Here is a 17,423-nt window from a genome sequence, read left to right as displayed (position 1 = left end):
TCCTCACTTTCACCCAGATTGCCTTCAGATTTGCAACTAGTTCCTCCCTGTTAGTCAGAATGATGTTTAAAATGTCTGTTCCCCTTGTTACTTCTTCCACCTTCTGAAACAAAAGGTTGTCCTCAGTACATTTCAAGAACTCATTGGACATTTTGGGTTTTGCTGATTAAAGTTTCCTATTACTACCACGGCTTGTGTGATTTTGCTCTGAAAGTGGAACCCTGGAATACCATTTTCACAGTAGTTTTGCTGAGTAGTTCCACACCTTAACTCTTGTTAATAAATGTGCTATTTTGTTTGGTTTTTCACTAGTGTTTGTTTGCTTTAGCAAAGCTAACACAGGACAAGCTGATGGGCTGTCTGTTTAAAGTGGCAAAACCAAGGGGGTTGCAAGTAGAGCTGGTTGGAAACTGGAATTTCCATTCTGTGGGAAATGCCAACATTTTTAAAAGTTTTTTTTTTTTTTTGGTTCCAAATTGGAACAGAAAGCAAAAGCTAAACTTTGAAGTTTCCTATGAAGTGAAACCCCCAAAAATGTTTGTTTGGAACTTTTGAAACGTTTCATTTTGATAATGTTGAATCATTTCATTTACATAAAAACATGTTACTGCAATAACAAATGTTTCATCTTTTCATTTTGACTCATTTAATTTAGACATTTATATTAAAAACATTAATGTGCATACTTATATATAATATAATATAAAAGTCTAAATGCAATGAATCAAAATGAATTAAAACATTTTCACCTTATCCAATGAAACATTGTGACCTCATCAAAATGAAATGAGAAAATCTAAATTGTTTTAATCTTTTCCCTGTTGCAAAACTCATTAAAAACTATGAATTCTCACAAAATGTTTTCTTTGACAGAAAATTGTTCCATCATATTTTTCAACCAGTTTTAATTGCAAATCTGATTAGTCTTTCCTGCTATCTTAATGCTATTTCTACATAAGGACTGCTGTATTAGAAGTCTCATAAAGATATGTTTATTGTCTATATATATGTAAGTACAACTTCTCAGTGTTATGTCCCTACCTACAGTGGAAATCTAATGAGCTGACCCACACACAGGAACCTAGCAGCTTCTCTGGAAAAAGCATAGTCATAATTTTTAGCCACATGCATCTAAAACTGCAACTATAACAGTATGAAAATCTACATTATAACAGCAATAATCATGATATGGATTAGTTCTTTGCCATTGTAAATTACAGTCATGGTCTGGTTACGGAAAAAGACTTTAGAGGCTAATAGAAATATCCTTGATATTGCAGTAAAAATTGATGAAAGCCATTTAGTAATTTTTAATAGTCTAAAATCCATTTAATCTCCCAATTCCAGCTGTTGCTCCTTGTTGAGCCCTGTAACAGCGGCAGTGCAGGAATGAAAGTGGAAGGGCTATTGCTCTTTTCCAGCCTTTGCAAAGTCAAAAGGCCTTCTAAGAAACTAAAGCAATAAAGCAGATGTGTGTGAAGGATTCTGAAATGCATTGTTGTTAATGCTGAATGTTCACAGTTGCAAACAAATTACTTGGGCATATGTAACAGTTAATATAAAAGAGATTGTTAATCATTTGGATGTTCTCTGTTTAATGTTTCATTTAGTCAGAGAAACACAGTGCAAGTCAACCTTCTTGTAAACATTCAGCAAAATCACAGAAAAGTCCCAAACCAGCAGATGGAAAAGCACACTCAGTTTTTTATGCCAAAGAAAGCAAAGAAGTCAAGAAGGCAAGACCTGAAAGGACTACACCTCTGGGATCTGATAAGGGTAATATGAAATACTGCTTCTGTTGTGTAAGGCAACAGTTATGTTTTAAGAATTTTATTTTGATGAACTATTTCCATTTTTGTTTTTTTAAGTCTATGGAATGGTTGCTGAAATGTTTCTATTAAATATAATGTATGAGGAGCAGAGAAGTGAAAATATTTATTGCTCCTTTGGAAGTAGTACAGAGAAAACACACAAACCAATATTTAAAATATAGGTGCATATAGACAGACTTCTTAATCCATAATTCCCTCGCAATGTCCATGTCATTTGGTCAGCCATTTTAGAACGGTTTATGGTGAACATGGTGAACGGTTTATGGTGAACGTAACAGTGTGAAAATATATCCATTTATAACATTTATATCCCTTATTTCTTGTATAAAATCATACTTTAGGAAAAAACATAGCTGTTGTACTGTATACATACTATGTATATTTGTGTACATATTTCTAAACTTTTCTTAGATTGTAAGATCATTAGCCTGGGGTGTCAGGATCCCAGCTATTGGGGTGCAGGGTTGAGGCTAAGGCTTGGGTTGGAGGGAACTTGAGAATATGGTCTGAATTCAGTCTAGAGGGTCAAGGCCAGAAGCAGCAGTCCGTACCAGCGTCATGCCATAGGATCAGGTCGTAGTTGAGGTCAATGAGCTGCATCGGGTTGGAGCCAAATGAGCCAGCCAAAGTAGGATTAGTGGAACCACGGCAGGGCTAGGCATTAGAAGTGGAGCAGGGGACCAGGAACTGAGGTGTCAGGAGCAGAGCAGGGGTCCAGGAGTGAGGCCAGGTGTCAAGAGCAGGGCTAGGGTCAGAAACCAGGAGCAAGGTAAGGTATCAGGAATGTGCAGCACAATCTGTTTGCAGGAGCAATCCAGGGACCCAAATAGTTGTGCAGACAGCCTCCAGGTGTTTAGCCTAGACCTTAAATAGCATTCTTGGGCCAATCAGAGAACACAGTAGGCTTTGCCACTCAGGACTGCTATAGGTGGGACATCCAGTATGCTTGAACCTATAGGGCTCATAATCTGCTGTTCCATGCTTCACTGGAGCTGTTGGGTAGCAGTGTGGATTGAACCAGCAGACATGGGTTTTAGAGCCCGAGCACCTCACGTGGGGATTGTGTCCACCTGCCTACCTCTGTTTATATGCAAGTTTCTTCTAAACATCTTAGGTTGTAAACTCATTAGACTGCGCGTTGTGTCTACCTGCCTACTTACATTTGTACAAAACCTAGCACATGAGGGGTAATCAGGTCCTCTGCATACATTAATATTAAATTATGCAAATTGCTGATCTTCATTCTGTCTCAAACTTCTGAATGTATATTCTTGCTTTTTATTAAGAAATAAAACATAATAAATTAAGAGAAGACAAGAAGAAATTATGTTTTGGCTATTTGATTGCCCTTTACTCTTCTATGGCATGAAGACTGATAATTCAACATTTTTAGTCTGTTTCTGTTATAGTTTTAGTTTACTGGACATTGATATTTGCACTGCTACATAACCCTTTTTTGGCCAAGTCTTCTGCACAACACTTCCTAGTAAGTCCTTTCAGGCAAAAATAAAATATTTCAACAGGAATACATTTTTTTTCCTTGAAACTGATTAGGTTCTGCAACTTTTGGAAATAAAGCCAATAAGATTAACGTTTTTTCTTATTATAGAATTGATTCTTTACTTACTAAGAAAAATAATGAATTTTAATAATCCTACATGTCAGTTTGATGAACAAAGAACTGTGACATGTTCATGGAGGTGTACAAGCAGTATTTGATAACTAATGTTTTCCATTACTTTCCAGCACCAAGTATTTTTAAAGCTGGTAAACCCCGGGGAGAAGTTCAAGGGGCAGCAGAGGTACAAGAAGACAAAAATCTGAAAGTGGAAATGCCTATTGATCAGGTAAATTCAAGGCAAACTTATTGCCCTCTAATAAATTTATTGGTATAAAATATTCTTGGCCCTTTAAAATAGGAAGAAAGAATTTAATTAGCACATCCCTCTCTCCCTCTGTCTGTCTTTGACAAGAATAAGGTAGAAATAGATTTCCTAGAGTCTCTGGGCAAAAGCAGCCCTTTGTTTAAGTTACTGTAACTATTATATTAGAAAAATTAGTGAGACCTGACTAAGCTACTAGTCTGTAAAAATCCCATGGTTGATTTAAAGATAGAAGTAGTGAAAAAACTTGGTGTATGATCTTCCACTTTCCTTGCTGAATTATACATATCAAAGCACATGTCTTCTCTATTAGTCTTAATGAAAAAGATCAGCAAGCCTTAAACAAGGCCTTGTCTAGATGAGGTCTTAATTTGCACTGATATTTCTTGCACATTGATTGGTGCATATTAGACAGTCTGCAATAATTGTGCATCCACTGTAAAATATTTTCTGTTTCAGTATGGATTGGTTTGTATACATGGCATGGACTTTGGGCGGAGTAGGTGAGCAACATTCTGTGCAAGTATCCCGGAGTGCTTTGCTTTGCTTTGTTGCTATTCTGTATGCATTCTGGGACTTCTCTTGCTTTGCATTGTGGGATACTGTAGCAGTGTGCACTCACTGCTGCGGCGCCTCCCGCTGGTCATCCAGGAATTAACTCATCCCAGCCTCAGAGCGCCTCCTGTTGGCCGGTGTCTCCCTACCGATATCTGCTTACTAATCAATCTCGACCACTTATAGTACTTCTGATGCCGCATCCCTCACCGGCCCACAGTGCCTCCTCTCCTGGGTACTGCCAGTGACAGTACCCCCACACTTGGGCTCCTCCCTTCCCCAGGGAACCCCAATCCTCTAAGCCCCCCCTCACCTCAGTGACCCACTGCCAGTCTTCATCTAGCCCCTTCCCTCAGGGGCAAACTGTAGTCTGAAGTGGCCACTCATCATCAGCCAGGGGGTTGGACCTGCTGCCTTTTCCTACTCTGGCTGCTCCCCACAGCCCCAGTGCCCCCTCAAGCCTAAGAAGCAAAGCCTCAGCCTGGGAGTTTGCCAGGTTGGAGCTCCTCAGCTCCTCCTGCTGCTTCTCCCAGCACTACTCTGCCCAAGGTATGCCCCTTCTGCTTGCAGGCAGCCAGTCCTTCCCTCTCCAAGGCTGGAGAAAGACTGACTGCCTTCTGAGCCTGCAGCCCTTTTATAGGGCCCTGCCTGGCCCTGATTGGCTGCCTCTCAGTCTTTTCTGATTGACTCCTAGCCCCAGCCCTCTCCAAGGGCTGGCTTTTAACCCTTTCTGAGCCGGAGTGGGGTGACCGCCCTGCTACAGATACATAGCAGAAGTTAGCTGGGAGTGAGTGGAATTGTGGCACTTGGGGATAAGCTCAACAGTGCCCATGATTCCTCTCCTGCTGTCTTATTCATTTCTTGTGGGCAAGCCTGTTCCATTTTCAAAACATCCGGCATTTTGTGTCTGCTATCCTGGAATAGTGCTCCAAGTTGTGATGCTGACAACTGCCAATCCACAGAGACTGGTGAACATTTATTTGAGATCTTATCGCCAGGTGACTGTGGCTTTGGATGCCATATGCCGAGCACTTTTGGCAGCTGCAACAACAGCTGTACCAGATTGTTTTGGAGACTTGGGGTGATCAGCCATTGTGGCAGAATGTGAGGATGACAAAGGGCACTGTAATAGGGTGCACTTTGTCCCTGTTTGCAGATACCCCAGGAACCTCTGAGACTCTCCCCATTGAGTGGCAACCTCAATTTATTTATTTACATTTCTAGCACCAGTATGGGAATGCAGACCCATGCAGCAATATAATATACAGTGCTTCTCTATGTTTAAACCTTTCCCACCAGGCCAGAAGTCTCCCTTCCTTGAGATTTCTGAACACACTGGACTCAGCTAGCCCAGGTCCTCTCCTGACTCCCTTCCTTCCTGTGTCTTTCTATGCTCCTCAGCTGATGGGCTAATTGGTTCATCAGCCCTCCTAGCCTGATCGGCTAATTAGCTTGTATATCTCCAGTCAGCCTTTTCCAAAGGCTATGTCTATATTGCAGTGTAAGCCCAGAGTTAGCAGAACTTTACTTAACAGACCATGGTTTATTAATCTAGGGTTTGAGCATCTACATTCATTTGTAACCGTAGATTAGGAATGGGAATCTACACTGCATTATGTGGGCCCAAGTCCAATCCCCCATATCCGAGACTTCCTAGCGCCCTCCCCAAAGGTGTCCTTTGCTTGTGGTGCAGTGAGGGAAAACTTGACTATCCACCAAACTTAACTGTCCAGAGGACAATGAAAGCTGTCCTGTGGAATTGTGGAATACTTTTCGTGGGGTCCCAGAGCATGAGTCCAGCAGGTCTGTGTTTACACTGCAAAGCAATAGGGCTTGAACCCAGGGTCCCGGCTTGAGTCCTGTGTCCCAGGTCCTATGCTTGACTCAAGCTCAGACCCTTCACCTCTGTGGGGTCCTGGGACCCTTCGTCTGAGCCCTGGGTTAGCTCAGTTTATGTGTAGATAAAGAGGAGTTAGGCGTGACGCTGAATTTGTAACCAGGGCTTACATTGCAGTGTAGACTTACCCTAAGTGATTAGAATGCTGGCTCCCTTAGTGTCCAGCATTCTGCCAGAGGCACTTTCCGAAATCTGCCCTGGGCTCACCCCTGAGCTGCAGCTGTAGCACACTGTCATGAATACTCCCACAACCATTCAGAGCCATGTGGCCATCATCACCTGGAAGCTTGCCACCCCAGACAGCTACTGGTCAGTAGCCAACCAAGCAGTCAGAATTACAAATTTCAAAGTTTCTATCCCCTTTCTCCTTAACAGACCAAATATCAGTCAGTACAGCTCTCTTGTGGGCAGCAGGACCGGGCTTACTCTAGAAAATTTATATGTGCGCCAAGCTATGGTGGTATTTAGCACTGGAATAGAAATGTAGCTTGTTCTTTAAAAAAAGAAACATTTCCCTCTGTAAACTCTGGCACTTTGAGGTTTATTAAGAACATAAGAACAGCCATACTGGGTCAGATCAATTGTTTGACCCAGATCAATAGCCTGGTATGCTGTCTTTCAACAGTGGCCAGTGCCAGATGCTTCAGAGGGAATAAACAGAACATGGCAATTATCAAGCGATTCATCCCCTGTCTTCCAGTCCCAGCTTCTGTCAGTTGGATGTTTACGGACACCCAGAGCATTGGGTTGTATCCCCGACCATCTTGGCTAATAGTAATTAATGGACCTATCCTCCAGGAACTTTTCTAATTCTTTTTTGAACCCAGTTATACTTGTGGCCTTCACAACATCCCCTGGCAATTAGCTGAACAGGTTGACTGTGCATTGTGTGAAAGTACTTCCTTGTTTTTGTTTTAAACCTGCTGCAATTGGTGGCTCCTGGTTTTGGGAATTTATATAGTGGCATTATGATATTTTTTGCCTTATTACCTGTCCCTTTCCTAATAGTTCCCAATAGTCTGTTGCTTTTTTGGACTGCTGCTGCATATTGAGCAGATGTTTTCAGAGAAATATTCACGATGACTCCAAGATCTTCCTTTAGTGGTAAAAATTTAGACCCATCATTTGGTATGTCTAGTTTGGACTACATTTTCCAATCTGCATTACTTTGCTTTCTGAGATCCCTCTGTGACTCTTTACAGTCAGCATTGACATTAACTATCTTGAGTAATAACTTTGCCACCTCACTATTTATTAATTTTCCTAGATCATTAATGAAAATGTTGAACAGCACTGGTCCCAGTATAGATGCCTGGGGGACCCTGCTATTACCTCTCTCCACCGAGAAAACTGACCATTTATTCCTACCCTCTGTTTCCTATCTTTTAACTAGTTACTGATGCATGAGAGGACCTTCCCTCTTAGCCGATGACTGCTTTCTTTACTTAATAGCCTCTGGTGTGGGACCTTGTCAAAGGCTTTCTGAAAATCCAAGTACCCTTATTCAACTGGATCAGACTTGTCCATATGCTTGTTGACACCCTCAAAGAATTGTAATAGGTTCGTAAGGCATGATTTCCCTTTACAAAAGCCATTTTGACTCTTACCCAACATACCATGTTCATCTTTGTGTCTGATAATTTACCTGGTATTGAAGTTAGCCTTACTGGCCTGTAATTGCCAAGATCACTTCTGGAGCTGTTTTAAAAAATCAGTTATATTAGATATCTGCCAATCATCTGGTACAGAGGCTGATTGAAGTAATAGGTTACATACCACAGGTAATAATTCTGCAGTTTCGTATATGAGTTCCTTCAGAACACTTGGGTGAATACCATCTGGTCTTGGTGACTTATTGTTTAATGTATCAATTTGTACCAACACCTCCCTCTAACACCTCAGTCTAGGACAGCTCCTCAGATTTGTCACCTGAAAAGAATGGCTCACGTCCTCTGTAGTGAAAACTGATGCAAAAAATTCATTTAGCTTCTCTTCAACAACCTTGTCTTCCTTGAGTTCTTCTTTAGCACTTCGATTGCCCAGTGGCCCCACTGATTGTTTGGCAGGCTTCCTGCTTCTGATGTACTTTAAAAAATTATTAGTTTTTGTGTCTCTTGCTAGCTGCTCTTCAGATTCTTTTTGGCCTGCCTACTTATACTTTTACACTTGACTTGCCAGAGTTTATGCTCCTTTCTATTTCCCTCAGTAGGATTTAACTTCTAACATTTAAAGGATGCCTTCTTTTGTTTTTTGCCTCTGACCACTTCTTTTACTTTGCTTAACCATGGTGGTGCTTTTTTGGTCTTCTTACTATGTTTTATAATTTGGGGTATACATTTAATTTGAGTCTCTATTATGGTGTTTTTAATAACATGCAGCTTGCAGGCATTTCACTTTTGTGACTGTACCTTTTAATTTCCATTTAACTAGCATCCTCATTTTTGTTTAGGTCCCTTTCTTTAAATTAAATGCTAATGTACTGGGCTTCTTTGATGTCCCCCTCCCCATAAGGATGTTACATTTAATTACATTATATTCACTATTACTATTACTACCACTATTACTGAGCAGTTCGGGTATAGTCACCTCTTGGACAAGATCCTGTGTTCCATTTAGGACTAAATGAAGAATTGCCTCTCCCCCTGTGGGTTCCAGGACTAGCTGTTCCAAGAAGCAATCATTAGTGCTATCTAAAATTTTATCTTTGCATCTGGTCCTGAGGTGACACATACCCAGTCATTATGTGGATAGTTGAAATCCCCCATTATTATTGAGTTTTCAGTTTTTGTAGCCTCTCTAATTTCCCTGAGCATTTCACAATCACCATTAGGTTGGTAGTGTATTCCTACTGCTATGCTCTTATTATTGAAGCATGGCATTTCTATCCATAGAGATTCTATGGTACTGTTTGGTTTAAGATTTTACTATATTTAACTCCATGCTTTCTTTTACATATAGTGCCACTCCGCAACCAGCACAACCTACTCTGTTATTCCTGTATATTTTGTACCCTGGTATTATCGTATCCCATTGATTATGATTGTTCCACAAAGTTTCTGTGATGCCTATTTTATCAATATCCTCATTTAATACCAGGAGTCAAGTTCACCCATCTTAGTATTTAGACTTCTAGCATTTGTATACAAGCACTTATAAAATTTATCAATATTTAGTTTTCTGCATTTGTGTGATGTAATTGAACGGGACTCTTTTTCTTTTGACTGTTTCTCTTTAGTTCCTACTTGTACTTTATCAACTTCTGTCCTCTCATCTCTACGAGGATATAGCGTATCCCCTTTAATAAATCCTCCGCTCAGGGATGTCTCTATCTGAACCATGTGCTCCTCTGAACCAGTCGGCTTTCTCCCAGCCCTTAGTTTAAAACCTCCTCTAAGACCTTTTTAATTTTACATACTAGAAATCTAGTTCCATTTTGGTTTAGATGGAGCCCATCTTTCCTGTATATGCTCCTCCTTTCTCCAAGGATTCACCAGGTTCTAATAGACTTAAATCCCGTCTCTGAACATCATCTGAACATCGTTGTCTCATCCATGCATTGAGACCCTGCAGTTCTGCCTGTCTAGCTGGCTCTTTGTGTGGACTGGAAGCATTTCAGAGAATGCTACCATGGAAGTTCTGAATTTTAATCTCTTACCTAGGAGCCTAAATTTGGCCTCCAAGACCTCTCTTACCTTTCCCTATGTCACTGGTACATACATGTACCATGACCACCATCTCCTCCCCCAACACAGAATGTTAGTGTATCTAGATGTCTCAAGAGGTCTGCAGCCTTCACACCTGACAAGCAATTCACAATGTGGTTCTCCTGGTTATCACAAACCCAACTATCTATGTTTTTAATCGAATCCCCATTACTATTGCCTGGCTATTCCTAATAACTGGGGTCCGCTCCCCTGAGAGGGAATGAGAGGATGACATCATCTGTAGGAGAGTCTTAATTATGGGATTGTTTCCCTCTACTCCAGCTTGATGTTCTCCTTCCCCCAGACTTTCGTACTCCTCCACAGCACAGAAGCTGTCTGAGTGGGGATAGGACTGTTCTGTTGTGTTCTTGAAAGTCTCATCTAGGTACCTCTCTGTTTGCCTTATCTCCTCCAGTTCACTCTGGTCTCAAGAGTGCACTGAATGCACACATACACCACCTGCCCACAAGGCAGGTAATCACACATGCTGCATTCAATGCAATAAAAGACATTCCAGAATGCATTATTCTCTTCTGTCTTTGCTGTGGTATTGGTAATGTTTTTAGGAAATCAAAAAGTTGTATGATCTGATGGATAAGGGTTGTCTTGATACCAGTAAGTTTTTAAAGTAGCATGTGTTGAAGGCAGCTTCATAAAACTTTTTCCTCTGCTACTTAAATACTATTCCTTAAATTTTTAAACCATCAAGGTAAGGAAAAATGCTAAAATCAAGTTTATTCATGCATCTGCCAAAAACTATGGGCTAAGTATTTGCATGTTACTCAGGTGTATGAACCAGGGATTTAAATTGCGGTATATAAACTATAAAACATAAAACATGTATTTATAACATTTTAGTCCCTCTGATGATGATAGAAATGAGAGAAAAAGCTTCAGTCTTTGAACTTAAAATAGTCTTGTAAGGGGTCACAGCTTTTTACTTGCTCCCTTGCACTATCTCCTCCAATGATTCAAAGCATAGCTTCCAGCTTTATACTCCTGAGCAAGGGTATGCCTTCTAATCCCTGACAGACACTGGATCAGTTAGCCCCAAGAAAAAGATGCTTTAGAATGTTAATTGCTTGGTGCCTGGGAGATGATGTGTGGATACTTGCTGAAATTCTGTGGCCTCTGGGAGAATACTCCGATTTCCCTGTGTGTGTATGTACTAAAATTTTTTTTGATCTGGAATCTATTAGATTCCCTGGAGATAAACACTGTCAGGTTTTGTGTCTACTTTCTGCACAGCACATGTGGAAGGGAGATGTAGCCAGTTTCATTAGCAAAATGAGAGCAGAGTGGGGACTTGGATCTAGCTGAACAACATATGAAATGGCAAGATTCTTCTAGTGTTTACACTCAGTTACTTTGTGACACAACTGTACCTACAGATCATAGAATATCAGGTTTGGAAGGGATCTCAGGAGGTCATCTAGTCCAACCCCCTGCTCAAAACAGGACCAATCCCCAACTAAATCATCCCAGCCAGGGCTTTGTCAAGCCTGACCTTAAAAACTTTCAAGGAAGGAGATTCCACCACCTCCCAAGGTAATGCATTCCAATGTTTAACCACTCGTTTTTCTCGTCGTGAAAAAGTTTTTCATAATATCCAACCTAAACCTCCCCCACTTCAACTTGAGACCATTACTCCTTGTTCTGTCATCAGCTACCACTGGGAACAGTCTAGGTCCATCCTCTTTGGAACCTCTTTCAGGTAGTTGAAAGCAGCTATCAAATCCCCCCTCATTCTTCTCTTCCTCAGACTAAACGATCCTGGTTCCCTCAGCCTCTCCTCATAAGTCATGTGTTCCAGTCCCCTAATCATTTTTGTTGCCCTCCACTGGACTCTTTCCAATTTTTCCACATCCTTCTTGTAGTGTGGGGCCCAAAACTGGACACAGTACTCCAGATGAGGCCTCACCAATGTCGAATAGAGGGGAACGATCACGTCCCTCGATCTGCTGTCAGTGCCCCTACATATACATCCCAAAATGCCATTGGCCTTCTTGGTAACAAGGGCACACTGTTGACTCATATCCAGCTTCTTGTCCACTGTAACCCCTAGGTCCTTTTCTGCAGAACTGCTGCCGAGCCATTCGGTCCCTAGTCTGTAGCGATGCATGGGATTCTTCCGTCCTAAGTGCAGGACTCTGCACTTGTCCTTGTTGAACCTCATCAGATTTCTTTTGGCCCAATCCTCTAATTTGTCTAGGTCCCTCTGTATCCTATCCCTACCCTCCAGCGTATCTACCTCTCCTCCCAGTTTCGTGTCATCTGCAGACTTGCTGAGGGTACAGTCCACACCATCCTCCAGATCATTTATGAAGATATTGAACAAAACCGGCCCGAGGACCGACCCTTGGGGCTCTCCACTTGATACCGGCTGCCAGCTAGACATGGAGACATGGATCACTAAATGTACAGACTGACACAGACAACTGCATATTATTATGCAGAAATGCAGACACTCCTAGACAATATAACAACACAATATTACAAAAACTTACTACTGGACAGTTGTTGAGCACAACTGAGTGTGAATGCATTATTCATTTCAAGTGAACTTCAGACTTTTTCTTGCAGTGTGGGTAAGAATCATTCAGCCTTTACTGAACAGATGAAAAACAAGCTTTATTGAATAAAGAAAAGCAAATTCAGGCTCTCTAGCCTTGAAGTGTTTGAATCACATAACTGATTCTCTTTGTGTGTCTCTGTCTGTCTGTCTGTCTTTCTGTCTGCTTGAATATCTGGAAACACATTAAATGATCTCATGTCAACTGGCTTATTTCCTTGAGTACCCCCAGTTAGAAAATTGTAGAAATATTGCCGGCAATATATGTGGGTTGAAGTAGAGAGGTGGAAGAGGCTGGTTTCTAAGATTGGTACAGTCTCTTAATCCATGGTTAACTGACTGGAGCGCTGTGCTTTGCTATCAGCTATCAACTGCTGCAGAAGTTTTATCAGCACTGTTATCCAGATGTTTCAGAATGGCTATGAATCTTAAATTTGACCTTGTTTTATGTTTCCACAAATTATGTAAGTTTTGGAGTTGCTTCTATTAATTTCTTTGCTATTGAGCCATGGTATATGTCTGTGTATATTGCACCAGGCTACTCCTCTCCAACTATGGTAAGTTAGGCATTAAAAGCCAAATTAAGCTACTGAAAGTAGAACCAGCCCCTGTAGTGGGGAGGAAGAAGGAGCTGCACCAGACAAACAACAGTGCCTGGAGGCATTTCTTCTGTTCAGGGCATGAGCAAACATAAAGTCTCTGAAGTTGTGAACAGCTGTCAGTGAGCATGCTCCTTTGTACTTCTTTTCAAAAGCTGTAAGTGGAGCTCTCCAGTGCAGCTCTCAAGGCTTAAAGGCTCATCTAGCAGTTTCAAAATATCTCCCACAATACATTTAAACCATCCCATGGCTTACTGAATAGTTTGTAAATTGTGGTGATAAGGGATGGGAAATAAAACTGGTTATGTCCAGTTCGGCAGTATTTGACAAATGGAAAGATAAGACCCCAGTAGGGTGTTCAGGAGGCTTCAACCTCAAGAAGCATTTTGAAAATACCTGTCTTTTGATGCATTCTAAAACCAGACTAACCCTCTGCTTTTCAAATGTATTTTTTGGATCTAGAACTATACGTTATTCCTGGAAAGACTAATGTATAGTCATGTACAGAGGTGGAGATGAATTGAAAGTTTGCTGGAGGCAGAGAAATCTCTTTATCCCACTTCAGTTTCAACGCTTAATTGTGTGAACACGCACACTTATTGTATTGTTACATATTAACATTCACTTTAAGCTAATGGATGCTTAGTTGCCTCCTTTTATTCAGATCTAAGTATATGGTATTTAAAGATTTTGTGCCTCAAATATGACAGATTTTTCCTTCCATCAAGAGTTTTGGTGGAATGTAACACCAAGATAAGTGTGACTTTGCATGAAGGGTATGAAGCACAACTCCATTTGTTCATAAGAATTCTGCCTCCAAAACCAAGAACTTCATTATGAGCTGATAAATATTAAAGTGCCCAGGTTTACCTTATTGCAGAAAAGTCAGTCAGTCAAATCTTTGGAGCTCTATGTGAGGCAAGCATGAGGCTCTCTTCATATGTATTTAGGGAATATCTCCACTGGGTTATTTGAAATTGTAATCCTTGCACTGCTGTATTATAAACTGAGTAAGAAGATAAAAATACAACTCTGTTTACTTCTTCATTCAGAGAATGGAAGGGTGGTCTTGTGGCTAAGGCATGCAATGAGAACTCAGAAGATCTGGGTTCAATTTCTGATTTCCAGCACACTTCCTGTGTGGCCTTGGTCAAATCACTTAATCTCTCTGTGCTTTAAAAGTCCATCTCTAGAACAGGGATAATCAATCTTCTAGTCTCTTTAGACTGTAACATCTTTTGGGAGGAGGAGATCTCTTACTTTGTGTATGTACAGCACCTAGCATAGTGGGGCCTTGATTGTGTTTGGGCTTCTAGGTACTATCCTAATTCAAATAATTAAAGATTCAACCAGTTAGTTCCTTAAAATGCCTCTGCTATACTCTGAAGACAACTTTGAATGGAAGGCTTGCCTCATGTCTCCAGACTCAGCTTGGTTCCTACCTCAAGCTGTTTGCTTTACAGAAAATCCCCCTTAAAAGATTCAGAGATCACTTGATCATTGAGAACTGGGATAAAATTTGTGGTAGTTAGGATCCTCAAAGTTGGAACTGTTTATTGTTCCACATAATAGTTTAGGCTGTCTTCTGCATAAAGGACCTGCATATTAGGGGCTGTTATAAAGAGGATGGTGATCAGCTGTTCTCCATGTCCACAGAAGGTAGGGTAAGAAGTAATTGCTGTAATCTGCAGCAAGGGAGATTTAGGTTACGTATGAGGAAAGACTTTCTAACTATATGGATAGTTAAGGTTACCAAGGATGATTGTGGAATCCCCACAATTGGAGGTTTTTAAGCACAGGTTAGACCAGGGATGGTCTAGGTTTACTTGGTCCTGCTGCAGTACTGGGTGCTGGACTAGATGACCTCTCATGGTCCCTTCCAGCTTGACATTTCTCTGATTTTATGATCTAACATGATATCTTTGTGACTGTTCTGTACATTTGTGGCATCTTTCAGGACAAGACCCAAACTATTTTTGTTTCTTGTATTTGTGGACTGTATGGCAGATTCAGGTTATGTTTGCCAGCTTCTGAATTTTTTTTAAAGGCTTGTTGTCTTTTGTTGTAAGTTTATTCTTAGTTATTGTCTAAGGCAACCATAAGACATTGGTCTACATACTTTAATCTAGGTAGTCTGGGTAACAACAGTAGTGAAGTCATGGTGTCATTGGTTACCTCACAAGGGACCCTGGGTACATACTCGGATTGCTAGCCTGTGTCAGGGTCTGTGCCACGTTTTATGTACGCTAGCTAGATTAAAGCTGTCATGGGTATGTCTACCCATGCTACAGTTAATTTGTGGTGTAGACATAGCCAATGAAGAGCATAGATCTCATGTTTAATTTAACAGATACAGTTCTCAGTCTGCTCTGTGTATAGAGGAAGGGATTAGACCAGTTCCATGTTTTAAACATCTGGATAACAATACTTGCACAGGTTTCAGAGTAACAGCCGTGTTAGTCTGTATTCGCAAAAAGAAAAGGAGTACTTGTGGCACCTTAGAGACTAACCAATTTATTTGAGCATGAGCTTTCGTGAGCTACAGCTCACTTCATCGGATGCATACCGTGGAAACTGCAGCAGACTTTATATACACACAGAGAATATGAAACAATACCTCCTCCCACTTGCACAGTACTCCAACAGACTGGTTAAAACATCAGTGTTGCTGATACTTTAAAAATGAAGCAAGGAGAAGTGTTTACCAGTCAGGATACATGATATATGCTACTTCATCTCTATCTTGATCTTCTCCAAATACAAATAATGGCTTTTATGTTTCTTTTTTGCATAAACAAATCTGATTAAAGACACCATCATCTTTCAGTTTCAGGAAGAATGAGAGAGATTGCCTAAGGGCAATGAACTATTACCTCCTGTGAACTCTCTCATTCAGTTCATCTATCAGGTCAAACCACTTGTGACAGTAAAATCTTTGTTTGTATTTTAAATTGAATTTAGAGCTCGTGAAAGGTGCCAGATGGACAGCCCAGGGAAGTGAAGTCATCTGTTTATTCATGGAACAGATGCTGCTCACGATGCAGCAGTGGGTTGCTGCTTACTAGCCCACCAATATGTAGGAACTGATCTGGAGTGATTAGCTCAGGTTAGCTTGGTTCATGACCTGACACTCCTTTGCCTCTCTGTTCATATACATTCTAATCATATAGAGACTGAAAGTCATATTCCTCCTTAAGACATCCCAGTGCCAGCTGCTGTTATAAAAGGAGACATAGTTTCTTTTAATTTCCCCACAAAGTCCCCTAATTCTAGTAACAACTGGAAGTTACTATTCTCAGAGTAAGAGATAAACTTGGTCCTGCCTGCACTCTAAGCTACATAGCGTTACTTTTGGAGACTGAGAAAAAGACAGCTGTTTGTTGAGGGCATGCTAGCTTTCTCTTGTGTTCTGTGACTAGTTTTCATTGGCCTTCAAAGGAAGTGGGTCACACACTCTTGCACAGAAAATGCTTTATCATCACCGCTCTCTGAATTTCCCTGGGTATTTCACCGGACACTTTTTTTTTTTTTGTAGCTCTGTATACAGGTGCAGAATGAAACCTGACTCTATAGGCTTTATTAACGAGGCTTCCCATATATTAGTGCTCCATTTCGGCCAAACACTACATCACCTCCTTGGTGAAAAATGGCTCTTGTACAGACCCATTATTTACTTATAATTATAAATCCATCTAACTGATAACTAGATCAATAAAAAATTTGCCAGAATACTTTTGTTCTCCACTGTGAATACTTAAGCACAAGAACCATGTGCTCATTGGTTGAGAGACAAAGATAATACCTGTGTTGTTCACCTCTATGATACTAATACTAAAAGAAGTCTTCAGTGACTCATGTTCACAGTTTGCATGGGTTTGCATATACATTTCAGCTGTCTACTCATGATGCTTTATTAACTCTACTAGCCATATAGAGATTGGAAACTGGTCAGCTATTGTAAGAATTTCTTTGTTGCCATTTTTGAACTCATATAATATTTCAGGAACTGGGCCTGCCTGTTACACAGCTCCTTCCTGATATTATCACAAGATAGACCTCAACCTGTTACATATGAAAAGATTATCCTGAAAATAAAGTGGCTTCATCTGTCTCTTTTACTAAGAAATTAAATACAACTTTGGTGTCTCTCTAACTGATACTATATTTACAATGCTGAAATTCTTTGAAGATTTCATTCAAGAGACTGGCAGGAAGTAACACTGCATTTCCATTATTCTACCATCAGTGGACACTTTCAAATTATACCTCAGGGCAAAAAATACAGATAAGTGGAATTACAAAATCAGAAATATTAAACTGTGTTTCTTCACTGTTTAGCCACACTAAATCATTAGGTCGACCCAACTACAATGCACAGGGT

At 40.6% G+C, this 17,423-nt stretch overlaps 1 protein-coding gene across 1 annotated transcript in view; it reads left to right on the top strand.

The window, feature by feature from the left end:
- The window catches only part of DCDC2C (doublecortin domain containing 2C), a 115,255-nt gene that overhangs the window by 54,816 nt on the left and 43,016 nt on the right, over positions 1-17,423 (top strand). Inside the window, exons 7-8 of the mRNA XM_073336085.2 lie at positions 1,611-1,776; positions 3,579-3,679. Coding sequence (XP_073192186.1) covers positions 1,611-1,776; positions 3,579-3,679 — 267 coding nt within the window. The remainder of the gene's footprint in view (positions 1-1,610; positions 1,777-3,578; positions 3,680-17,423) is intronic.

This window comes from Lepidochelys kempii, chromosome 3 (genome assembly GCF_965140285.1).
Source record: "Lepidochelys kempii isolate rLepKem1 chromosome 3, rLepKem1.hap1, whole genome shotgun sequence".
Classification (NCBI taxonomy): Eukaryota; Metazoa; Chordata; order Testudines; family Cheloniidae; genus Lepidochelys; species Lepidochelys kempii.
Note: the sequence above shows the minus strand (reverse complement) of the source record. Positions and strands in the feature narration are given on the sequence as shown.